General features: G+C 40.4%; 1 protein-coding gene across 3 annotated transcripts in view; it reads left to right on the forward strand.

The window, feature by feature from the left end:
• Positions 1-27,430, forward strand: part of LOC125461428 (tensin-3-like) — a 386,950-nt gene that overhangs the window by 98,232 nt on the left and 261,288 nt on the right. The window contains exons 1-2 of one of the 3 annotated variants that reach the window (XM_048550217.2): positions 3,836-4,087; positions 4,921-4,995. The exons of the other annotated variants lie outside the window; for them this stretch is intronic. Coding sequence (XP_048406174.1) covers positions 4,957-4,995 — 39 coding nt within the window. The 5' untranslated portion in view covers positions 3,836-4,087; positions 4,921-4,956. Of the gene's footprint in view, positions 1-3,835; positions 4,088-4,920; positions 4,996-27,430 lie in introns of those variants that run through there. 3 annotated transcript variants of the gene reach the window in all.

The raw sequence follows: 27,430 nt of genomic DNA on the forward strand, positions 1-27,430 counted from the left end.
ACGAGGAGAAGTAGTGACGAGGAGCAGTCGCTCAGACTGCAAGTACACAACATTTAAAACTGAGGTGTGGCGAGGTTCTGGATAAAGGGTAGGGCAGAAACCAATGTGATATGGGACACTGAAGGATGTGTCTATCAAGGCTGTTGGCAATAGAGTTGTGTGTGCTGGTGGAGGCAAACTCGGCCACTGGTCAGCTGTTCCAAAGTGATGGTGTTGTTGAAATTCTTCAACTCTGGGTCATTCTAAGATGAAGCAGCTGACCTGACTGGACCTTGCATTTGGCTTTTCATTAGAGCATTTGGGAAGTTGTGGTTGCTGTGTTTGAGGGGGGTGTCTTTGGATTAGATTGAGGTGACCCCTGATTGGGCTGCCAGAACCAGAGAGCAGTGGGATTTGCCTCTGTCATTGAACCTCCTTGGGTACAAGGAGCTATTGACTATACTCACGTGGCCATCAACATAGACTGAGGCATTCACACTCTCAAGAGATTCCACTGTCTCAAATCTCCAGGTCTGCACACAGTATTCCGGCAGCTGTCGTGACTCTTTCATCCTCAGATAATTGCAGGTGCTGTACGCACTCATTCTTATGGCTAGGCAAAAAGGATGGACGATTGGGGCTCGCATTGAAGAATGGCTGGTGACACCTAAAAGCTTCTCTTTGACAGATGCACAGAGGTGTTATAGCTGCTGTCTTCGCAGCACTATAGCTGTCGCCGAATTAGACTTCTGAAGATGAAGTTCTGGGTCCCTGGGCTAGTAAAGCAAGGGCTTTCCTCTTCAAGTATGCACCTGTTAAACACTGTTTCTGATTGCAGTGCTTAGCTGTGTTCATTTCAGCTTCTCCTGAGAGGTGCGCACCTCCTGAAGAGGAGTGGAGGAGTGACACATTTTCTAGGAGGAGGGTGAGCCAATCTCAAGAGGGCCCCCATATGTCTAGTCAAACAGCAACAAGGACAGATGTGATATTTGTGCTATACTGATTCAGGCATGTCTTTTCTGAGTGCCTCTCAGTCTTGAAGACAAGAGCTTCTGACACCACATTCAAAGACATGAATTAGGAACACAATTAGGCCACTTGGCTCCTCAAACCTCTTCCCTACTTCAAAAAGACCATGACACATATGATTGTGGTGCCAACTCCATATTCTTGCCTACCCCTGTTGACCTTGGACTCCCTTGTTAGTCTAGATTCAATGACCCCACCAGCATTGCTCTCTGAGGAACCGATTTCCAAAGAGTCTTGAGCTTTAAATGAGAGAAAATATTTTTCCTCATCTCCATTTTAGATGGAAGACCTCCTATTTTTAAATGGTATCCCGTAGTTCTCGTCATTCCCAGAAGCAACTACATTGTTTCAGCATTCATTCTGTCAAGTCTTTTCAGGCTCTTATATGTCTCAGTATGATGGACACAATAAGGACTGCAAATGCTGGAAGCCAGGGTCTATAGATCTGAAGCTGGAAAAGCCAAGGGCACCTGATGAAGTCCCAAAAAACTGACTTTGCTGCTCCTCTGATGCTGTCTGATCTGCTGTGTTTTTCCAGCCTCACACTTACAGACTTTGTCTCAATATGAGTACTTCTTCCTTACCTAAACACAAATGAATGTGGTCTGTCCAACCTTTTCTTGTAAGATAATTCCTCATTATCAAGTAGCAGTTGACATGGTGGTCACACTAGATTGACTCCTTCATTAACTGTGTATGTGGAGCTGAAGCAGACTGTTAGAGCTTGTACTTTGGCACAAAAGAAATGGGGAAGAGGAAACTCCATTCCTGTTACTGGAAATCATTAGATCTTGTCACCCTTTCTTTGACGGATTACCATCTTGCCATTATCTGCTCACTCATGTACTGCCTACGTCAAGGGCTGCTTTCTCCATTGACATCAGGTTTGGCTGGTTGTGGGACATTACCCAGTCAGACTTTCCTCTAGCATTATGTTTTGCTTTTCCTGCAAGGTCAAGAGGATAAATGTCAAGACCAACGTGTGTCACCTCAGTACGTCCAGCTGTGCCAATGGGTGTGATGGCACTGACCGCATTATTGTCGCCTGCATTTTAGCTGATGTTGTGAGCTCTGTCAGTAGTTCTGCAATGTTCCTGGGCACACAGTTTACCTGGAAAGTCAAAGCATGTGCCCTCAGGCTGCTCAACCTTTATACCCTGGTGATTGCAAACGTGTCCTCTGGTTGCCAATCTGTAGCGGGTTGGTAAAGTGCTTCTAGCACTGACTGCTGGTCTACCTCAGCCAATTCTTGGCTGGTCTGTTTGTCCTGCCTGGCAGACCTCATCTTGGCCTCTGGAAATGGAATATTCTGTCATACGGCCACTTTCTCAAGCAGAATCGCTAAAGCGAAGTACTGCCCTGGCTTAGTTCACTGTCTGTTTCCATACACTAGTGTTCTACTACCAGCACTCTCAAAGTGAACACTAAAACATTGGACATTTTACTTTAAAATCTCTGCTGAGCTACCTACCTCCCACCTGGGTCATAATTGGACATCTAACATGCCCCTCTACCCACTGTACACCCCGGTTACTAATTGGCCTGCTCATTCAAAACCATGCTCCATGACATCTGCCAACATGATGCAGTATGCAGCCCAGGAATTTCTCCAGATGTTAGTCTGTGACCTTTCATTAGAACACAAACTATTAAACATGGAGAGCTCGTTTCTGTGGACTACACGCGCTTGGAGCTGCTTTGCAATTACGGAAGCTTTTTCACTAGCAGCAGGGCAATCAAGATTTGAACAGAACTCAAATTTCTTCCGTGAAAGGTCAATAATGTGTTCTACTTTTAATAGCATAGAATTACAGCCAGCAACTCCTCTGTCTGCTGACCATTGTGGAAGTTCTTAAGGAGTTGTGGGATGGTAGAGAGAAAATGATTTAAAACAAATTTAGGGAATTATATCACGCCAGCGTTCCACTGAGTTCCAAAGCATGTGCTTTACCTGTTTGTAAGTTAAATCTAAAGCTGCCCAGGATGTACATAAACTGCTATCAGGAAGATTCACTTCTAAATCTGTTTCTAAAAATAAAAATGGACAAAGCTGAATTTGAATTATTGTTTTAATTTGGAATGCTTTTCTCCAAAGAAAATGTCACACTGCATTTCTGTAAACAACTGGGATTCAATTTTGTAAAGTGTCCTGCAGGCAGTCGGTCTAATGGAATGACTGTGAGAAAAAGGGTCCTGTTTAAAGATTTTGCATTGAGTCAGAAAACAATTTTGGTTTTACAGCCTCAAAACTGGTGAGAAGGATCTGCTTGACAGGATCAGGCGCAATTGGCTAGGTGTTGACTGATGCAGTGAGAAAATACCTGCATCAACCTGCTGGGCTGAATGGCCTGTTCCAGCCTGAAAATTTTGTTCAGCTAGTGTTATGCTCTGAATCAGTTTCTTCTGCAGAATTTATCATCCTAATGAGATACTGCCTTGATCAGTTTCGTCTTTATTCACCATTACATTGTGGTGCTTGGAATGTGAAAGTTCAGTTAATACAGCTTATTAATCTTATGCTTGGCCCTGCCCATGAGGTATATAAATAGCACATGCCAAGGGTGCCCTTGACTACAAAGTACTTAGTTGATAAACTTCTGCAGTTCTTAAAGAATAAGCAGCAACAAAAGTGTATAATTCACGATTTTTTTGTGGAAACTATTAGTTTTTGAATGTCGAGAATAAGTGAACAACAACACCTAGAACTTTTCTTGACAACACACCTATTTAAATGCTCTTTGAGAAGGAACCTCTGGTATCTGCAAAATTGAGGAAGGAAGTCTAGTAACATACATAGCCAACAGAGGGGGCTGTGGGTGACAGTCATAAGTTTCTTGCGTGAGTTGCAAGCAGGAGCTGCTTGAGGTAGTGTGCTGGTGATTTTGTTACTTCTACTCAGCTCCTCAAAGACTGCACATTTCATTGCTCATGATGCTCAGCAACTTCATAGTCTGATCCAAGCTGCCATTTGCGAGCTTACAGCAAAACGCTGAAGAGTTAATGGTCTTGGTCTTGGTTCTTTCCTATCTTTTACCTGCCAAAGAAACGAGCAGGGCATTTTTAGATCCCAGCCGCAGAGGTAAGTAGTGTCATTATTGTGTTTTGACTTTCTAAAAATCTGAGGAAGCAAGTAGGGTTTAAGGTAGACTTCTAATCAGTTTTGTTTTACTTTGAATGAGTTTTGATTTTGTGCTTGGATACTAACTATTCCTAAAATACTTGAGCAAGTCATCATTTTCTGACTTGATTTCTCTTTCCTTAAAATTCTCGCCCATGCTGTGTTCTTATTTACTATTTTATTTTCTCTATGTAGCAGAATAAGTCATGTAGGTGTGCTATAAACTATTTGCTTGAGGTTTTTCACTGAACAAAGCGTTATCAATCACAGTGTGCTTATGTTCATCAGGAACAGGTATTTTTCATAGCCCGAAGGCTAGGTTTAGTGAGCTTTTGTTAATGAGAAATAAGCTGTCCTCTGGCATAGAGGCTGGTTGTCTCTGCTTCCTTGAGTCTGATTTTTATCTGTTTGCCCTCAGTTCAGTGTTCAGTGATAACAGAAATGTGCTTTGAATTGCTGGCTTTAAAGCCCTGTGTTGCTTAAGTGACCGATTCGATCTGATAATGTGCATACAGGTGTGAGCAACCTGTTTCCAACACATTGTATTTGCGGCAAGCGATTTTTTTTAAAAAGTTGAGAAATAGAACAGCAAAAAGAAAAGGAAAATAGACGAAGGAAACAGGTTACCACAGGTCTGTTAAACATGTGTTCCATCAAATTCGATAGGCAAAAACCCTAATCCATTTTGGAATGCGTTCCTCTGAAACCTTGGGGAAGAAAGATAATGAGGTATTGTTTATGGAGCATAGGTTTGGGGCTGATCTCATATTCCCATGTGTACTTATTTTTTCTAGGTCATTTCTTACAATTAAGCGCTGCATTGCCCTGAAATGCAATATTACTGCATGCGCTCGATGAGCAAAGAACAGGTAATTTATTTTGAAAATAACTTCTTTAAAAACAAAACCTTTTAAATAAATCATTGACTGCTCATTCATTTCTAAAGTATGATTGGTTTGTTCTTCATTTTGTGAAGCTGGGCTCCACATGCCCTTTATAGTGCTGCTAGTGGAATGCTACAAGCTGAAGCTACATGTTTCATCTTGCACTAGACTACAAAGCATTCAGCTGTGTGTATTGCTAACTTGTTTTCCTACCAACTGTCTCACAGGAAAAGTCCATATCCAGTTTAATTAGTAAAAGTTTAAAATAAATCTGATAGAAGCTTGTGACTGAAAAGACAAAAGACAGTGAAAATGTGTTTTACAATTCAACACACAAATTAACTTTCAGGATCAGCATCAAGGAGAAATTATAGTTTTAAAAGTAAAGTTAGCGCAACGTCTGAATTTGGTTTTAAAAAAACTCTTTCATGTAGTTTCAGTGTTCACCTACTAAGACTTATCGTTGACTGAATAGGTATAGCTAACCATATGCGGCGATATTCAAATCAAAACTTCATATTTATGTGTGTTCTGCTTTCATAATCAAAAGTGAATGTATTGGATTGTATAACTTTACTATTATTGATGATTCATTTATAATGTATACTGAGTAATCATGGACTAAGTGACTCCATACTGTACATATAGGTCCCTTATTTACTTTTCTCTAGGGGAAGCTTAATAGAGAGGCTGTAATTTCAACAACGGAGTGAGAGTTCATTTTCTAATCGGACTTGGTCTTACTGTAGTTCTATGTATTTATTAACAATTGTTTGAGTTTGAGCACTTTTTTGAGTTTGATGAATGATCTAACTTAAGTATCAGTATTTTTGTGAACTATTTAACTTGGCAATTGACTTCCTAAGCTCATCTCTCTCTCTGTGTATCTTCTTTTAAAACTTTCCTTAAAATCTAAATTGAAGAAAGCCATTGCTGTAAATCCTGATCTCCCCATTTCTGGCTCAGCGCCTTTTTTCCACTTTGATACCTGCATAGAGACTTCAGACTTTCCACGTTAAAGGAATTGTTTGTTTTTGGATTGTGGCTTCTGATTAAAAGCATCAGTGAGGAAAGTAAAATTGTTTGAATGTTTCTGAAATAGCACTTTCAAGGGTGGCATATTTATTTATGGTTTGTTAATAGACCTTTATGAGCCACATAAAGCTGACCAAAATTCCAAAGGCGGGAAGAAAGTAGTAAATGATGGAAAATGATGTTGCACCAATCAAAATTTAAGTTGTTATTAGTTTGTTCCAGTTTTACTGGTTATTTTGGATGTTATATAATTCCTACATTGAACTCCACTATCAAAAATGTTTCTTTCAAATGTGACTAAAATGCAGCCTACTGAAGAACCAGGATTTAAAAGCGCTCATTTTGATCGTTTGTGGAAACTACTTCTTGGATCACCTGAGGTACAGCATTCCTTTCTGCTGTCCTGTGTGGTCTAGCATAGCTGTGGGGCACTACTGATGAGTGACAGTATAGGGATGTTCCATTTATTTACTCTGCAATTTTTAAAAACAAAACATGTACATTTGTTTTTTTCTAAAGGCAATGAACACTTTTTTTTAACACCGCCAAATATCTACTTTATGTAACCATTTATAGCATGTTGTTTATAATGGGCTCTTTAGCAGTTCGGACTTTTGAGAAAAAAAGAGGACATTTATAGGCTTTCAGAAAAGCTGTTGGACATAATCATTCATTATCGTTAACATTGCACCATAATCGATAAACTGACAATCCACAAATGTACTTAACTGTATAAATTTTATATTTATCATTAGTTTAATATCAGCTACATTCTTTCAAGCAATATTTTCTGTAATCTGATACGTACAGGAAGACGCAGTCGCAGTGTTTCAAAGAACAAATTATTCCTGCACTAGTATTTGTTCTACAAACTCATTTCTAATCCATGTTTTGGAATATAAGCATAGAAACAAGATATAATTCTGTTTTTTGTACAGTTCCATAACACATTGAAATAATAGTGTTTTAAAATGTTTATGCTGCTGGGATTCAGAGGCTGGGAGCCAATTCAAGGGGAATGGACAAGAAAGGGCAGCTAGAAGGGATGTGGAAGATAGGTGGTCTGCAAAGGAGGAGAGAGAGAGAGAGAGAGAGAGAGAGAGGAGGCTGCAATAAAAACAGTAGTTTCAAACATGTCAACAAAGAAACATTCAGCTAACAAGGAGCTAGAAGAATTTGAAATCACTTAAGTAATGAAATATTTGCAAATCAATATGGCATATCTGGATTAAAAGGCTGTAAATGTTCAGGAACTACTCTTGGAAGATTGTTGCACATGCTATTTTAATAAACACTGTCAGTTATTCAATTCAGATCTGATAGTGAGATTTGTGATGCAGTAAAATGCTGGTAACTGAGTAAAATGATCCAGATTTGATAAAATGCAATAGAAACATATTATCTGTGACCTCCCCAATCTGAAAAATGTATTTAGAGTGATAGATTTTGTATAGAGAAGTCTGTGTTAGTTATCATGTGAAATGCTTTTCCGACATTTGGTTCAGTGCTTAGCACTGCTGCCTTATGGTGCCCGGGATCTGAGTTCAATTCCAGCCTTGAGTGACTGTGTGGAGTTTCAGTGGACTGTATGGCCTCTTTGTCCACTGTGGGGATTCTGTGATTTTAACATGCCTGTTGTTTACTTGCTAATTTAAAGAGTGTTTTTCAACAATTAATGCTTCGCCTGTGCATTGTGGCCTTAAATTTAATGGAAAGTTGATCATTATTGAAGAAATCAATGAATTATTTTAATTCTGCTTCTCTGCAAGCCCAAAGATTGCAGACGTCAATACAAATACAGAATATAATGCTATAATGTGATTGCATCACCAAATAAATGAGTTGATGAGAAACAAAAATCAGAATCCTGAAAATCAAACAAATCAGTCTTTGAAAAATAAAATGGTATGCTAATCTGAGCTTTCGACCTATTGGATTCATTGTACCATTTTTAAAAATCATCTTGTATTTATCGGTGATTTGCAGTCTTTAGCAGTTTCTTTCACTAACCGCGTGTCTCAAGCATCTGTTGTTCTGAATGTTATTCCATCATCCCCAGGCACCTAGGGATGAAAATTGTAAATTTCCATGATTCTATTGAGAAAAACGTTTCCTGCTCTCACTCCTAATTCCTAATTCTTGTTTGTTTATACTCTCTCCACCTATCTTCTTTACTCTCCATCTTCGGTCCGCCTCCCCCTCTCTCCCTATTTATTCCAGTTCCCTCTCCCCATCCCCCTCTCTGATGAAGAGTCTAGGCCCGAAACGTCAGCTTTTGCGCTCCTGAGATGCTGCTTGGCCTGCTGTGTTCATCCAGCCTCACATTTTATTATCTTGGATTCTCTAGCATCTGCAGTTCCCATTATCTCTTGTTTGTTTTGGACTTGTTTAACAGAAGAACCTCTGAAAGTCTCATATCATTTGAGAATCCTTGAGTAGCTTGCCTCATTAACATCTAAACAAAAGGGAATGCCAGACAAATTCATATTACCAACCTTCACAATTTGACTGTTCAAGTATTGATGCGGTTGTTGTGAATTTACCAATGTATCTTTATGAGCAAGGTGCAACATACTTGAAAAGTCTCTTTCCATACTCAGTGTAGAGTCTGATCAAGGCTCGGGACAACTAAAGTATCACTTCCTCAATTACAAAGTCCGACACCTGAAAAATAAAAAGAATACTTCACTCCATTTTATGATAACCTTTTGTAACTGTGCATTAGCTTTTAATAACTTGTGATTCTTGGCACCTAAAACTATTTGCTTCTCAATTATCCTCTTCCACCCATTCAAAATATCTGCATTCCATTTCGAACCATCAACTTTTGCCTTTCCTGTGATGCCACTTTATTTTTCCCCTGTAAGTTCGGTCCACCTCCCATGACAAGTGTTCTCTTTCATGTCCGACTATTGTAGCCAGCAGAAAGTAAGTGACAAGCTCAGACCCTTGATCCGTTTTGTATCTACAGTCCCAAATAGGCGCTCCCTCACAGGTCTGACTGTTACCGTTCCAGTCTAATTTATTATGAGTTCATTTGTAGAGTTTGGGGTCATTACATGTGTACCTCAGGGTATAGATTCTTCACTGTTATTTATTCTCAACTCTAGGTTAAGAGTTCAAGTCTTTCCATCTCCAGTCAGGATGTTAAATTCATCCAAATTATTGCAGCTATGAAAGCTAAGCCAGTTGCAAACAACGAACTTCAAAATAGTTTGCATATCTCTTTTAGGGAGGAAAACAAGGCCCCTACTACCTAGGCTAGCTTGTATTTGATTTCATCTCACCCTCTGTGGTTGACTCGGAATACCTTGATCCAGCAGATGGTTTTATTTCAGATGGAAAGTAACTGTTCAAATTTCTCCAAAACTGAGTACAGTTTCTTGTTTCTGATAATTACTCTGTCTATAGGTTGACACGTGTGTGTGGATGTCAGTGAAGGACAGGATCTTTGTTGGCTCTGTTTTCACTTTTATTGAATACACGCCAGTGCTACCTCAGATGGCATTTTCAAAAAGACTATTTAGAGAGATACTGGCAGCAAATCATACCCCAGCCTGAGTCAATACATTTAGGGAAGGGAAGGAAAGAAGAAATCATCTTGAAAGTGACAGAATCCACTGTGCTGTTTTGATCCACAGCCCCCCAACAAACCCACACCATATTTAATCATTCTAACATGTCATCCATGCCTTCAGCTAAACTCCGGAATTCCCTCTATTCTCTTCTGTTTCCTCTTTTAACGTGGTTCTTTAAAAAACATACTTTTCTATCAAGCTTTTGGTTATTTCCTTCTGTGGCTCATGTCAGACTTTGATAATACCCTTGTCAAGTGTCTTATACGTTTTAAGGCCATACATAAATGCAAGTTTTTACTCAAGAATTAAGACTCCACAACTGTGATGTGATCATAGCTGTACTCGCAGTCATTGATATCCTATCAGTTAGGAATTTATTCGATTGCTTAAGAAATGGTCAGAGTACTTTAAACTACCAATTACTGTTGTGCACTTAGATTATTGATATGGCCTTTGAGTTATTCTTTTCCTTCTGCTCCCACCCTCCCCGCCCCCCCCACTCCATCCCCACCGACCCCAGGATTTCTTCCTGTTAGTGTCACACAAGTTAAGTGTTCAAATTGCTTCTGCCTGAAAGAATGCATTACAGTAAGGGCCTGACCATGCCCAGACCAGTTTTTGAGACCTTTGAAATAGTCAGAGTAATAGCTTTCATGCCTTTGGTGCTATTGTGTCATTGCACCTGAAGCCTATCAGTTATAGACCTCTCAATTGTGAGCAGCAAAACGTTTATGGAGACATTTGGGAGCCACATAATAGGATCCTTTTGTTTTAAAAGATTTTAAATTTGAAATCCACAGTTACCCACTAATGAAAATGTGGTGCAGAAAGCATTTGAATAAGATTAAACATCACTTCACTTTTGGCGTTTTAACAGTATCTTATACTGAGGCGATCAGTCAGACCCATCTTCCAAACATAGAATAGTAATATTCAAGAAGTAGAGATAACAAGGTGTAGAGCTGGATGAACACAGCAGGCCAAGCAGCATCAGAGGAACAGGGAAGCCGTCGTTTTGGATCTAGACCATTCTTCAGAAATGGGGGAGGGGAATGGGGTTCTGAAATAAATAGGGAGAGAGGAGGTGGTGGATAGAAGATGGATAGAGGAGAAGATAGGTGGAGAGGAGACAGACAGGTCAAAGAGGCGGGGATGGAGCCAGTAAAGGTGATTGTAGGTGGGGAGGTAGAGAGGGTACAGATAAGTCCAGGGAGGAAGGACAGGTCAAAGGGGCAGGATGAGGCTAGTAGGTAGGAAATAGGGGTGGGGCTTGAGGTGGGAGGAGGGAATAGGTGGGAGGAAGGACAGGTTAGGGAGGTGGGGACAAGCTGAGCTGGTTTTGGGATGTGGTCGGGGAGGGGAGATTTTGAGGCGTGTGAAGTCCACATTGATACCATTTGGCTGCAGGGTTCCCAAGCAGAATATGAGTTGCTGTTCTTGCAACCTTCGGGTGGCATCATTGTGGCACTAGAGGAGGCCCAGGATGGACATGTCATCTGAGGAATGGGAGGGGGAGTTGAAATGGTTCACGACTGGGAGGTGCAGTTGTTTATTGCGAACCGAACGGAGGTGTTCTACAAAGCGGTCCCCAAGCCTCCGCTTGGTTTCCCCAATGTAGAGGAGGCCACGACGGGACCAGCCGATGCAGTATACCACATTAGCAGATGTGCAGGTGAACATCTGCTTGATGTGGAAAGTCATCTTGGAGCCTGGGATGGGGGTGGGGGGAGATGTAGGGACAGATGTGGCACTTCCTGTGGTTGCAGGGAAAAGTACCGGGTGTGGTGGGGCTGGAGGAGAGCGTGGAGTGGACAAGGGAGTCACAGAGAGAGTGGTCCCTCCAGAAATCAGACAAGGGTGAGGAGGGAAAATGTCTTTGGTGGTGGGGTCGGATTGCAGGTGGTGGAAATGTCGGAGGATGATGCGTTGGATCTGGAAGTTGATGGGGTGGTATGTGACGATGAGGGGGATTCTGTTTTGGTTGTTATTGTGGGGAGGGATGCAAGGGATGAGTTGTGGGAAATGCAGGAGACACAGTCGAGGGTGTTCTGGATTACTGAGGAGGGGAAGTGCGGTCCTTGAAAAACGAGGACATCTGAGATGTTCAGGAATGGAATGCCTCATCCTGGGAGCAGATGCGGCGGAGGCGGAGGAATTGGGAATAGGGGATGGCATTTTTGCAGGAAGGTGGGTGGGAGGAGGTGTATTCTAGGTAGCTGTGGGAGTCGGTGGGCTTGAAATGGATATTGGTTTCCAGGTGGTTGCCGTTTTCAAGAAGTACACTGGAAAGAAACCCAAGAATGTGTGACTGTGGTGAGCATTTTAAATTAATTAATGTTGAAGCGGTATTTTTAGAGGACTGGAATTCACCATGTATAATAAGTCTACCTTAAATTGACTGTGATCAGATGTAATATTGTTATTCTCCTATTCTAAGAGAGATGAGATTTCTCTCTTCAGACACTTACAAGTTTGACATGAGCAAAAAAGGAGAACTATTTACATATTACTCAGAAATGTTATCTCCCCTTTAGATGTTCTTGCTAAATACATCAGCTTAGTGAGCAAACTCACATCCATACATCAGCATTGATAATCTCATGACATATTGAAGTTGATCCGAGTGAAGGTATTTTCAGTATTTATCTTGTACAAGTCATATTTCCTTTCAGCAGTATAGGAGTGTTTCTGCTCACAAATGGTCCCTGTAAGTCTCTGTGTAAATGTGTGTCTGTGTGTGTGAGAGAGAGGGAGAGAGACAAGGTCACATATACTTCAGCAAATCACCCTGCAATCCAAAACAAAAAGGAAGAGGGTTAGTTGCTTCAGTGACATCTGTCATGGTGTGAAAAGTAAACTTAGAGAACTAGAGGTGAAACTACAGCAACGTGCACTGTATCCTCTGATATAGTAATAGGTTGTCACACTTCTACAAACTGTTACTTATTCCAGCCACCTGGTAACCGGTATTGATGTTGGAAATGCTCAGTTGGTCAGAGTAGGTCTCTCACCCTAAATGCTTCAAGTCATTTATGATTTATTTCGTGATTATGATTATTTTAGGTGCATGGATGCCGAAGAGAGACCAGTTTCCTTTCCAAAGAAACTGGCAGCTTTTGGCTATTCTTGTGTAACACGTTACCAGTTATATAATAACATAATTCACTGTCCAGATTGCCTCCCTATTCTCTTACCTGTAAATCATCTGTGGCAGCAGGGAGACTGTAGCGAACCACACAAGGAGGCTAATACCTTCCCTCCTGTCCATGCTATCCCCCTTTAAGAACAGATTGGCACCACTTCCCTCTGTTTTTCCCTCGCCCTGCAAATTGTTTCTCTTCAGAGATTTATTTAATGTCCTTTTGAAAGCCATCGTTGCATCTTTTCAATTTTTTTATTCATCTAGGGGAGGTGGGCAATACTGGCTGGGTCAGCATTTGTTGTCTATTCCTAGTTGCCTTTGAGAAGCATATTTCGACACAATACCATACCTTAACCACGTGCTTCATTTTTAGAGCTTTCCCTCAGATCACTATTGCTTCTCTTACCTATCACCTTTTTGGGTGTCCTTTGGCATTCTATGCTTTTTACCATTGGGAAATGTTTGTCCCTTTTTGCTAGTGTATTTTGAATTAATATATTGGAGACCTTCATCAAATCTCCTGTCAATGTGTCCTCCCCAAGGCGATGCCTCTTCTTCATTTATCCATGCAATTAAACCACCTCTGCACCATCCCTCAAGCCATCACATCCTTCTGAAACTGAGGTGACCTGCAATTTAAACTATTCAAACTGTGGGTCAAACTAGATTTTGTAATCATTTGTCAGAACATCTTTGCTTATCTCCTTCAACCTGTATTTATAAGACTCAGGGCTGCTTTACTCCGTGTAGTCTTTCTTTGTTCTTCCTACCAAAAGGTATCACTTCACACTCTTCTACATTATAATTCATCTGCCACATGTTCCACCGACCTGTCTGTGTCTTCTTGAAGTCTCTTGTTATCATCCTGACTGTTCAAAATGTACCCTCTGAATCATCTGAAAGGTATGAATTTATACCCTGCATATCCATACCTTTGTCATTAATATCCTAGAAGCTCTGTCTTTAATTGCCCTGATTTCTCCCTCATTGGTGATAGCTTGACTGTTAGGAAACGGTTTCCTCCTTGGAGGCAGCCTGTTGCTAAATCAAGGTTTGGACGCTAGTCAATGATTCTGACACAGATCAGTTCTCACACTGCTGAAGTTGGGCCTCTTCTAATAAAATGTAATTATTCTAGATTGTCTTTTCTCATGCGTCACTTCAGGTTTCGATCACTGTCCTGAAATATTCTCCACCTAAACCTTAATTCACTTGACTTACCTTGTTCTGCAGAACCAGATCGAAGAATACCCCATTTGATGTGATAGAAACATGCCAATCAAAAAAAGTGGTTAAGAATAGTTCGTTTAACACTTTTCTTGCATTTCAGTTAACTTGGTTTACTGCTTGGGTAGTACAGTGGCTCAGTGGATAGCACTGCAGCCTAACAGCATCAGGTACCGAGATTTGATTCCAGCCTTGGGTGACTGTGCAGAGTTTCCAGATTCTCCCCATGTTCGTGTGGGTTTCTTTTGGGCGCCCTGGTTTCCTCCCACAGTCCAAAGATGTGCAGACTAAGTGGATTGGCCATGGTAAATTGTCCATGTATCCAGGGATCTCTGACTAGATGAGCTAGCCATAGGAAATGTGGGTTTATGGGATAGAATGCAGGAGAGGATACTCTTCAGAGGTTGGCGCTGAATGGCCTTTTTCCTCGTTGTAGGCATTCTGTGATTCCTAATTTGTAATTTTGTCGATAGTGCAGTTCTCCATTAAGCGGAGCACAGAATAGCATCCATATTAATTCTTAATTTGCTAAATTAGTGGTTGGAGTTGAGAATTATAACTAGGTTGCTGAAGATTGTGTTCTAATGACTTACCTATGTTACATCATTTTAAATTCATTTACAGTTGCATGTTTGTCCTCCTTCCCTTATCCAATTTTTTGATTCTTTTCCCGAGAAGCTGGTGTATTGCAACCAGCATACATTTTGTAAACAAGAGCAGAAACTGTTCTCCGATTTCATAAAAAAAGGAAATTAAGTGGCATCTGTGAAAAGTAAAGGCAGGTGAACATTTCATAGAATCCCTACAGTATGGAAGCAGGTCATTCGGCCCATCAAGTCTACACCCAGTTGTCCAAAGAGCATCTCACTGACCGAACTTGGAATTTTGTGTATTAATAGGTTAACAATACAATTTGTAGTTAAATCATTTGAGATCAGATTTATTGGCATGAGCAAGAGGAACCTAATATCCAGCAGAGCGATTTAAGGTTTCAATCTGGTATTGTTGACATTTAGCTGCCTTTAGCTTCTGAAGGAAATGTTCCTGTTTGGTTATATATGGGGGCTGCATTTTTTAAGTATGTTGTTGTTGATATTGCTTCTCCTAAACATTGACATGGGATAACTTGTGGGAACACTTGAAGTTCAATGCAATATAAAATGTATTGCAGAATACTGCTTGCAATAGGCAGAGTGCTCTTAACAGCAATAATCAAATTTTGCAGTTTTAAATTCATCCACCAAGTAACTTTCCATGTTTTGTACATTTAAAATTAAATTGTATATGGAGAGTTTTGTAATTGCAGAATGCTATGCTGGTGAGGTGAGAGTAATTTAGTCTTGAATTAAAAGCATCTTGAAAGAAAGGTAACATCAAAGCATTTTGATTTAAGTGTAATATTTCCCTCCAAAACATGTTGGTACTGGTATGCTAAATAAGCCTAATACCAGTAATCCAGCAACTATGAAAAGACTTTGTCTAGGATGTACATCATAGTGCTTCCAGATTAAGAAACCAAAAGTGCTTCATGACCAAAACAAGCACATGATTCGGGTTACAAAACTCTGCTTTTGAAGACGAGAATTGAATGAAGTACACAAACTGACAGAAGCACTCTGGTTGTGAAATATTGTTGATGTTAAGGAGTAACAACATTTGTAATTTGAACCTGAAAAGCTGAGTATTTTCTTTGTCAAAACACAGTTGTAACAAAACGTTTAATATGACTTGAGATAGTATGCACGATAATAGCAACTAGGAAATAAAGGCGGATATAAATCACTGAGGGTGTGGTGTCTTCAGGGTGCATTTTTAAATAATCAGGTTTGTTCAGTTGACTGTGCTATAAGAACTGAAATACTACTGGAGGGAGAGCTAGTTTATCATAAATAGGTTGTTGTCTCATTCTTTTACCTCTGTTGGCCTGCCTGTTGCAGCTTGTAACTTGGTCATTGTATCTCCCATCCAGAAGAACACTTGAAGCTTACATGTGGAACATTAATTGCATGAAATCTTCCTTTATGCCTACAGGAAAGAATTACTTTTAGCTTCAGCATATGTGTCATTCCTTGTGATATAATTGGGAGGAGCACCATTCACAAAGTTTTGGATTTGTTCACGTTGCCTAGATTTAAGGTACACCATGTTCTCAAGACTGTGCACAAGACTGGAAACTTGGCTTTCATGTTTTACAATGCAATCATCATTCTGCTGCTCTGACTCTTGTTGCAGAAAAGTGCATTCAGCTTGTACATGCAGGAGATTCTAATCAAAAAGGGCATACATTTTTTGCCACATGTGTGATGGAAAATAGGACTACGTAATCCAACCTGAAAGGGCATAACTTATTTGTGCATAGTCTTCGTACCCAGAAATAAAGTGCAGTCTTGGTTTTCCGTTAAATTTACTGTGCTATTCTCGTTCTGAGAATTCAAGTTTGATATGGCACATACACAGTGGAGAGTGGATGGAATTGGTAGGTCATATTGTAAAGCTGTAAATGCTGCCAGCATTTTGCCAATGTTGGTTTCTGCTGGAGCCATTTGGGATAACTTGAGTAAGTTCAATGCCACCAATTCATCTTGCTGATATCAACCTAAGCTACAAATACCATGTGGGGGAGGATGTCAACACAAACACTTTGCCAGAAGATGATCTCTGTCCTTTTGAACAATGAATGTGTTTATTACGTGCTACTTAGATAGATACATTACCTCTGAGATAAATCATAGAAGCCCTACAGTGCTGAAAGAGGCTATTTGGCCCATCAAGCCTGGTCCAAAGAGCATCGTGTCCAGGCCTCCACTCTATCCCAATAACCGAGCATTTATTTTGGATAATCACCTAACCTGCAAATACCTGAACGCTACAGGCAATTTAACATGGGAAATCCAGCTAACCTGCACAACTTTGGACTGTGGGAGGAAACTAGAGCACCTGGTAGAAACCCACAAAGATGGGGGGAGGACATGCAAACTCCACACAGACAGTCACCCAAGGCTGGAATTGAACCCAGGTCCCTGGCACTGTGAGGCAGCAGTGCTAACCACCGTACCGCCCATGCTTATCGCACAGGAGACAACCAAGCTCAACTAAAGATTAGGTACATGTTACTACTAAATACCGACAGCACATGGACAGCAATGGTTGAAGGAGGCAGCTCACTTCCACCTTCTCAAAGGCAATTAGGAATGGGGAATAAAGCCCGGCTCAACCCCTCCCCCCACTGCATCCCAAAACCAGCCCAGCTCGTCCCCACCTCCCTAACCTTTTCTTCCTCTCACCTATCCCCTCCTCCCACCTCAAGCCGCACCTCCATTTCCCACCTACTAAACTCATCCCACCTCCTTGACCTGTCCGTCCTCCCCGGACTGACCTATCCCCTCCCCACCTATACTCTCCTCTCCACCTATCTTCTCCTCTATCCATCTTTGGTCCGCCTCCCCCTCTCTCGCTATTTATTTCAGAATCCTCTCCCCATCCCCCTCTCTGATGAAGGGTCCAGGCCCGAAACGTCAGCTTTTGTCCTCCTGAGGTGCTGCTTGGCCTGCTGTGTTCATCCAGCTTCACACCATATCAGGATCGTTATGGTTAGTCAATTGAAATATAGGAAGGAAAGGAAATGTATTTATCTGGATTTGGAGGTCAGGTGGGGGTTTATGACAGAGAAGATTTTACAGGTATGATAGCCCCACAGGGATACAATTCACAATTATAAAGCACCTTCAATGTGGAGGCAAATTTCAGAAAATGAAATTGATCTGAGGGTAAGATTTAAATGAGTAACATAAAGCTTGGTAGAAGAAATGGGTCTTAAGCATGGCCTGCAAGGAGGAGAGTTAATAGGAAAGGACATTCAAAGTACAGTGTCAAAGAGATTGAAAGAAAGGTTGCCAGTGGTTGTGGAATGGGAAGAGGTGATGTCGAGGTTGCCAGAGTTGGAGGAATTGAGCTTTCGTTATGGCAGGTTTTACGTCTGTGGGAGAAATTACACGGATGCAAAAGACTAGGCTATGAAGAGACCAAAGCACTTGGACTGAAATTTCAAATTTTAAGGCATTGAAGAACTCTGAGTCAATGCAAATAACATGGATAGCAAGTTAGCAGGAATGTTTGCACGATAAAGTATGGGTGGTAGAGCTTCAGATAAACTGATGTTTGTCCACAATAGAAGCTTGAAGGCCAGCCAGAAGATCATCAGTTGATCCTCATGAAGATGAGAAGGGACATATGAACTGATGGAAGGTTTGAGCATCACCTGGATTGAGAGGCTACAGCAGAGTTGGTCTTTTGAGAGATGGAACTAAGAAATCCCTCTGTTGGAGAGAGTATTGGATAAGGTGATCACTTGGGGATTGATGCCAGAGGCAGAAGCATTCTTGTTCACCTGAGATGGCAGCTGGTGAGTGGAAACTATGGGTAAAGATTAATGTAGTGTAGAAGTTGAGAACAATAGTTTGGTCTTTCTGATATCTATGTGTAATAAATTGAAGTTATTTTATACCTTTATAAAGATCATCTCTTGATATCATTTTGCTGAACTGATAAGCCTAAGTTTTTGAGTGTTTTTATCAATTCAAGCCTTTGAAACGGCTAACTAATTCTTGAAGCTGGTTTGTGCACTACCTTTTTGAGTTTGAAATGTTCCCTTCTTTCTGAACTGGATGCAGTAATCAACATGCAGTTTGATCGCAAACTTTAATTTTGTTACTGGCCTAGTGATCAGGAATCTGTACCAATAATCCAAAGCATGAGTTTAGATCACATCATGGGAGTTTGCAAACTTAAATTGCATTTAAAATGTACTTGTTAAATAAAAATAGTCACAAAACAGTCAGATTGTTGAAAAAAATCCACCAATTTCATTAATGTCTGTTAGGGAAGAAAACCTGTTGTTTTTAGTTGGTCTAGCTTATGTATGAATCCTGGCTCATAAAAAGTGTGATTGATTTGTTCTGTGGTTTTTGATATGTAATTCAATGTTCTGGTGAGTTTTTGTGTTTTTTTTTGCATTATTTGAATTTCTTCAGCTTCAAGTCGCTAAATTTTGTCTGTCTTTTGAGCTTCACCCACAGCTATTTCAACACCATTCATGGGGTTCACTTCATACCTGTTCTTTTCCCTCTGTGCTCATTTGAAAACTTGATGGCTTGACTTCAGTTGTTTATGTAAATTTTAAGACAGTAACTAAGCTTGGAAATATCCCACTTTGAGTGCTTTTCCTTATTTATCATAACTCCAGCGATGCACTGGAAGATGCAGATGCATGTTCAACTACAAATCAAAATGCCAATTTAGCATCTGCTAATTTCTCTTTCTAAAAGATTACAGATTACTGTCGCCAGATCTAGCATGCAGTTCAAACTTAGAGCAATCTAGGCAAAGATTGCAAGCCATAAATTTATCATGATGTGGAGGACAGAAAGGTTGATGTTGTTGGATGAATCACAAAAGACTGTTTTGCTTTTGTCAGGATTCAGCCTTAGAAAATGTTGACTCATTGATGGTTGTAATCAGACAAGCGATATAACTACAGTTTTGGATTTCAAAGGGAATGGCAGATTATTAACATTGGGTATGGTCAGTGTGTGTGTGAAATCTGACCCTGTGTTTCTGAGGAGATGCTGGAAGTTGTACATAATGCAAATAAAAAGAAGGTATTGAAAGATAGAAATTGCGGTGTACAAAAGATGATCTTGGGCTTGTGGTTGATGACAATTGAAGGAAGTTGACTAATTAGTAATCTTGAAGAACGTGAGATGGACTGTTTGGAAGTCAGATTGAATATCCATGAATGGGGAGAAGCAAAGGAGATGTGTATGTGCCAGAACTTTAAGTAACAAATGTTAGAAGCTTTTTGGTAGACCAGATAAATGGATAAGAATGGACTTTTCAAAAGAAGTTTGATCTCAGCAGTTTTGAACATGATCACCACAAACAGAAGGGAAACATATGTACTCATAGTGTTATTCACTTTCTTTGTATATTCTAATGCACACTTGCTGATGTGTATGGTAACCATTTTAAAACAAACATCTTTATGTACTATTGATGGGGAATGATCAGTCATAAGATGGCATTGTGAACTACTGTTATTTCATGTTAGTTGTAAGTTGAATTATGGTGGTGGCTGAGGTTATTGAATTAAACTTGCTGGGACTTGCTAAGGTATGGCTGATCTGACTCCATTCCTGAATCAATAAAGCAATGAAATACACAAGACGTTGGATTTGTTCCATTACGAGAATTATATGCTGAATTTTGTCAGCAGTTTTCCCAGTCTCCCTCTATTACTGTGGAAGACTGGAACTGCTAAAGAAATCAATTAAAAACAGCTGAAAAGATAGTTACTCCTAAAAGTAAATTCAAGATTTCAGGTGTTCACGTGATTCTCTGCATAACTTCGGACCCAGTTTTTTCTGTAATGTAGAATTTGTATATTTTTCTTTGATTAGTTGTTCAATATTTCAGTTTCTTGCTGCCTTGGATTTGAAAGTTGAAAAGATTGTTGAGTTTCCTTGCATGTTAAAGAGTGCATCATTGTTGGAAGCTATTTCCTGCAGTGCAGAAAACACATGGGGCAGGGTTGATGAACCAGAGAATTCTAATATGCAGTCACATATTACATAGTTAATTTTTAATCTGCCAAATTAACAATCAAGGTCAGCATAGTAGTTAAGCATATTTAACGTACTATGTCCATTGCTAAATAAAAACTGCGTTGGTAGTTCAATAGCGTTGGATTGCTACTGTTGTTCCAGGACACACACTTTAATAACATGATTGAATTGTTTCATGGGTGGATATTTAAGAACAGTCCTTGAGCTAGATTTATTTTTGGGTTGCAAATATAGAGTTAAAGTTGACAAATAGTGCCATCTTCAAAATCGGCACTCCTGTAAATGGTAGTACTTACATAGCTGTGTTGAAGGCACATGCCGATAAGGGCAATTCACACTGTGGTGTACTTCCCTCTATTTGAATTATCCGAATGCTGTGCTTAAAGGATGCTGCTTAGGACCAGGCATCCAATATTTTCTGTCGAACAGAGTGAAAGCCCATCATTCCCTTAACCATCACTGCCTGTCACGTTACTCACCTTGCACAGGCTAAACAGGAACGTGCGCGGTTAAAATGCAATGACAATTTGATGAGACCCATTTCTGAAGCCTGGGACCCCACCACCAACATGTGCTGAGAGTGATTTCAGTCCTGCAGTTTCAGCTGAGGTCATATGCGTGACAAGATTTTAGATTTTATTGTCATGTGTATTCTTGTATAGTAGAGTGAAAATTGCATAATGTCGCCGCAGATGGCCATCTTAGGTACCAAGTTACCAAAAAAAATTAGGTACAAAGTAGTAAGAGAAAGGCAAATTAAAATTTGAGCATTACTTCATAGAATAGTAAAAAAAATAAAGAAATAGGTAATAGTTTACATTAAAGTCTTTTGTAGTTTAAACTAGGGAAATAAAGGAATAAGTTAAAAGTTCAACAGTCTTTGAGTCCTCTGTTTATCTCGTGTTCTGGGAAGACCTCAGCTATGTGTTCCTGACCCTATCGCTGCAGATACTGTCACTGCTGCTGGAACTGTCACTTCTCCGATCTCTGTTTGGGAACACACCCGGGCAAGATCCACTCGCACGCCAAGCCGAGGAACTGCCATAAGCCGCTGGGAGACAAGCTGATGTATCACCAAGAGACCAGCCCGGGACGGCCACGATAAGAAATAGGAGCAGGAGGAGGATGAATGAGATTGGCAAGTGTAACACGGACGATGTAATAACTCGGGAAACCTGACTGGAAAGGATCTTCATTTATCACTTGAGCACCAAAATAGAACCACTATTCATGGTGTACAAAAGCTAGTTCAAATCTGGGAAATAAAGTTTTGCAGGTCCATCTCTGTGTTGTAAAAAAGGAAGCTACTGAATCAAAATTGAGTTCGAGAGGATTTAGATCTGTTTTTTCTTAACTTACATGTTCTGTGATGTTATTATGCACCTCTGGAGCAGGTGGGACTTGAGACTTGGGTCTGCTTCATTCTTTTTTTGATGAGTTCCAGCTAGGCAGGCCATTGCCTGTTACCAAAGGAACTCGTACTCAACAAGTGTCACGAGGAGATTAATTTGTGATTTCCCCATGGGTTTTGCAGGGATTAACAGTAAAAGACAAATCTGTAGAGTGCATCAGGGATTATTTCTTAGAGCATTATGTTGCACAGCCTACTCAGGAATAGCTGTAGAGAGAGAGAGAGAGAGAGAGAGAAAAAAGAGTTAACATTTTGAGTCCAATACGACGCCTCAGAATTGGAAATGGTGGGTTCCTCTTTTACACACTTATCATTTACACCTATCCCCTCCACCCACCTCAAGCCGCACCTCCATTTCCTACCTACTAACCTCATCCCGCCTCCTTGACCTGTCTGTCTTCCCCGGGCTGACCTATCCCCTCCCCACCTCCCCACCTATACTCTCCTCTCCACCTATCTTCTCCTCTATCCATCTTCGATCCGCCTCCCCCTCTCTCCCTATTTATTTCAGAACCCCTTCCCCTCCCCCTCTCTGATGAAGGGTCTAGGCCCGAAACACCAGTTTTTGTGCTCCTAAGATGCTGCTTGGCCTGCTGTGTTCATCCAGCTTCACACTTTGTTATCTCTACACCTACTTTACATCTGTTTCTCCTTCACCACCATTAGCACTCCCTCTGTCTTTTGCTCTGTGTGCCTTCACCGTTGATTCCACTTTCTTCTCCCTCTGTTCCCTCTCTTTCATAAGCATAAAATCCGTCATTCCCGATAATTTTCCCAGAACCTTTACACTGCTGATTTACTATGACTGAGCTCTCTGGTTGCTAGAAATCCTAATCCTTGGAGTTTTACCCCAGTCAAAGGAGGTTATAGGCTCCTGCCATGTACACAGCAATGTTGTACACATATTTCTCTGCAGATTCCTAAGCATAGCCCTACTTAACCACCATATTTTGTTCTATGGTTAAATGCTATTTAATCATATTCATAAGCTTCATTGGCAAAAAACGTTTCATTAGTTACAGATTTGTAATTGCCAAAAAGGTAGGGAGTTTGTAGAATGAATCATTTTACTGAAGACACAAATGGGATTTTTGCACAAAGATATTGAGCTTTCATGTATAGTGTAGTCTTTCAGTTCATTCCATGGAAATGACATTTTGTTCATTTCAAGAAATGAACCTTTGAGGTACTGGTAACAGTGAACCTTTTGATACTTGTTCAGAATTTCAAATATTGTTTGACTGAGTTGTGAACACCTGCTATTTCACTGAAATTTCCATTTCCATTGAGTGTAGAAGTAGCCCAGCTGTAACTATTAAGCTCTAAAGCTGCGCAAGTATAATTGAGAGTAGTTATAATTACTGCAGCTTTATTCAATGCTGCTGGAATAAACCAAGCCGAAGACACAACATCTGTGTGTTGTATTCTAACGCTCATGGTTTCAGTGCAAAGGAATTTTTCTGGTGACATGAGACTTAAAGTATGAATACAAACATTTTAAGCCACTGAAGGCTTTGAAGTCCTGTTCTTAGATTTGAAAACAGTCGGCTTATTAAAATGGTTTTCAGCAACTGTGTATGGGAGGAGAGAGCTGTCATGACTTCTGACAACTGAGCAGCTTTGGCCAGTGTGTAGGTTTAAGTCATGTTCTGTGTATGGCAGAGATACAGCCTTTCAATTTAGTACACAAGTTTGGAGGATAGAAATTAGCCAGATTTCTGGAGTGGTTTTATTGAGATGTAAGGCAGGCGTTTGATTACGGCACGGTCACAGGATGAATGTATCCGTTGTTAAACATCTTCAGGGTCAAATAGGGTGATGTTGTTCATTCTTGAGACTGTCACATGAATAACTGTGATGGGTTAGGTTGGTGCCAGTTGGTTTCTGTAACCTAACCCCATGTGACCACAACTCAAGGATAATTACTGCCTCCAGGGCCAAAAAGACCAAACTAAAAGTGCTGCATCTAAGCGTGTATAACATTCATAACAGAGGTTTAAAAAAATGATAGCGCAGATTGAAGTGAATAAACATAGACTGATAGTAATTATGGAGACATGGCTTCAGGATAACACGGGGATTGGATCCTGAATATTGAAAGGTAAATGAAATTCAAGTAATGTCGGAATTTAGGTAAAGGTGGAGAGATGAAATCAGTCCTCCAGGATGGCATTTGTAAAGGTTAGAATGTAGAATTTTTTTGAGCCCATGAATAATATTTGAGAAGAAAAGTCACTCATAGGAGTTATCTACAGGTTCCCAAACAGCAACCACAATAATCGAAAAAGCAGAGATGAAGAAATGTCAGGTGCATGTGCTAAAGGGATAGCAATAATCCCGGGTGACTGTAATCTCCACACAAAGTGGAAAAAATAAAATTGGCAATATTAACCTGTGTGCGGAGTTAAGAGATAACAAGGTGTAGAGCTGGATGAACACAGTCGGCCAAGCAGCACCAGAGGGACAGGAAGGCTGAAGTTTCGGGCCGAGACCCTTCTTCACAAATGGGCATGCTTTTGAGTCAGTTTCTGAGAGCAGAAAGTTTTACCACTGATCAGAGAGCAGGTTATGTCAGAACATGGTTCTGTGTGCTGTGACTGGATTAATTAACCTAGTGTTGAGGCATCCCTAGGTAGCAGTGACCACAATATGTTTAGATTTTGCATGCTGTTTGAAAAGGTGAAGATTAGTTCTGAGGAAAATATCTTAACCTTAAATAAGACACAAAAGCTCACCTAGCTGAAGTGTACTGGCCTATTAGGCTAGGAGAAGGATTGAAAGAGGCACACACACTCACTTAACACACTTATTCTGAAATGCTGCGTTACTATGTTCAAGAACCCATGATCTGTTCTTAACCAAATAAATTAGAAAAAAAAACAAACTTGCAGAAAAGTATATAATAGATAAGTAGCAGGTCAGATGACTTGTCAGAAAATAAAAAAAAAGGCAAAGAATAACTAAGGGGTTAATCAGGAGGAAGAAATTAAAGTGTGAGCATAGCAAGAGTTTCAGTATGTGTTTAAAAATGATAAGGACAGTAACAGTGAGTGTTCTAATGAATAAGAATGGAGAGTTAATAGCATATAGTAAGGAAATGGTGACTGAAATGATTTAAATATTTTGCTTGCCTCTTCCCCATAGAGGACACAAAAGTATTCCAATGATAGCTGTAAATCAGGAGGTGGAAGGGAGAGTGAAACCTTCTAAATTGACAATCACAAGGGAAGTGGAACTAAACAAGCTGATGAAGCTGCAGGCTAACCAGGCTATGGGTCTAGATGGACAGCATCTCAGGGTCTCAAAGAGCTTGCTAATGAGGTAGCACATCTGTTAGTGTTAATTTTCCAAAATTGCCTCGATACAGGCAAAGTTCGATTGGACTGGAAAATTGCAAATATAACCCCTTTATTCAAGAAGGGAGAGAGGCAGAAAACAGCAAACTATCGGTCAATTAGCTTGATGTCTGTCATGGGGAAGTGTTGATCCAATCATGAAAGAAATTATAGCTGTGCACTTAGAAAAACATAGGGTAATGAGAAAGAGTTAGCATGGTTCAATCAAAATGTGAAAAATAAAAATTCCTGGTATAATAGGTAACTTATTAGTTTGGAGAGAATATTAGCAGGCTGGCAGAAAATGAATGACTAAATGAATTATTTATTTGTTGTCACATTTATTTTGAAGATGTAGTGAAAAGTGTTTTGTTGCTATAATCTGGAGCCATTTTGAGGTACAATAAAGTTAGAAAGAAATTACTTAATTACAGTTTATCTTCTCAAATTGGGGTCTCAAGCACAACTTCTGACCTTATGCAAGATCTGTGCAAGGTGTTCCAGTCACCAAGGAGTCCGGTTGCAGGAATAACCATGACGATGCTGATGCCCCAGGAGACCCCAGCAGTGCTGCCTCACTGATGCCGCCAAGAGTTCAGGCTTCAGGCTAACTGCACCAACAGTCCAAACTCCGGACCCACGACTGCCAAGAGTCTTGGTCAGTGCCACCAATTCTGCAGCTGCTGGCCCACTAACACTGCTGTGCCCTTGTGGATAAAGAAGAAACGAAGAAGAAAAAGAAAAAGAGGAAATGTACATAGAGAAATGTTGCTCTGGCATGGAGCAGGTAGGTTTTGACAAGCCTAAACACTGCCTACTGTGCCGGTGCCATCTTGTATAATAGGGAGAACGCATAAATAGATGTTTGTTTGATTGGCAGGATGTGATGAATAGAGTTCTGCAGTGGTCTGTGTTGGGGCCGCTACTTTTTACAGTTTTCATCAATGGTTTAGATGCTGACTCAAAGGCACTGTAGCTGAATTCGCACATGACACCAAGAGCGGTCTGTTGTTCGAATGCATAAGGACATTACCGATGGATATAGATAGATAGGTTAAATGATTTGGCACACTTCTAACAAAAAGGGTATCATGTGGGAATATGTGAAGTTGTTCACTTTGGCAGAAAGAGTATGAAAAACAGCCTTATTTAAATGGAGAATGACTGCAGAATTCTGAGGTGCCTAGAGTTTTTGGGGCTCTGGTACATGAAGCACAGGAATTGAGTTTGCAGGGCCAGAACATAACCAAGAAGGCTAACTAGTTTGCAGTCCTCTGTTTTGAGAGGAATTAAACCCAAAAGTAAAGATGTTACATTTCAGTTACGTAAGGCATTAGTGAGACTACATCTCAAACATTGTGTGCAGTTTTGGTGATATTATTTTAGGAAGGATGTGCGTGTATTGGAAGCAGTCAGAGGAGGTTTGCTGGAATAATCCCTGGAATGAATGAATTGTAGGATACATCAGACAGGCTACGCTGTTTCAACTGGAGTTGAGAAGAATGAGGGGTGACGTGGTGAAGTGTAATAGTCTTGACTGGCCAGATGTTGAATGGATATTTCCTCGTAATTCAATCCAAAACCAGGACCTGTTTTAAAATCAGTTCTTGCCCTTTCAGGGCAGATATAAGGAGATTTTTTTTTCCCCTGAATGTTTTGCAACAATAGAATTCTCTGCCTCAGAAGGAGAGGAGCTGGTGCCATTGAATATTTTTAAAGCAAGTTGATCAATTCTTGCAAGGGAATCAAAGGTGATTGGGGGTAAATGGAAATGTGTAACTTGAAAAGCAAACAGATTATCTACGATCTTATTTAACAGTGGAGCAGGATTGAGAGGGCTGAATGGTCTACTTTTGCTCATAGTTTGTGTGTTTGTATCAATTGGGGAAGAGAAGATTTGTTGGCCAGACAGCTATATCTGATGGATTGAATGAATTACATTTAAAACAATAATATAAATACAAAGAAATGTCAGATGAGCCAACTTGATCAATGTAAGATGCTAAAATGTGAGGCTGGATGAACACAGCAGGCCAAGCGGCATCTCAGGAGCTTTTGTGCTCCTGAGATGC

This window comes from Stegostoma tigrinum, chromosome 2, assembly GCF_030684315.1.
Source record: "Stegostoma tigrinum isolate sSteTig4 chromosome 2, sSteTig4.hap1, whole genome shotgun sequence".
Taxonomy (NCBI): Eukaryota; Metazoa; Chordata; class Chondrichthyes; order Orectolobiformes; family Stegostomatidae; genus Stegostoma; species Stegostoma tigrinum.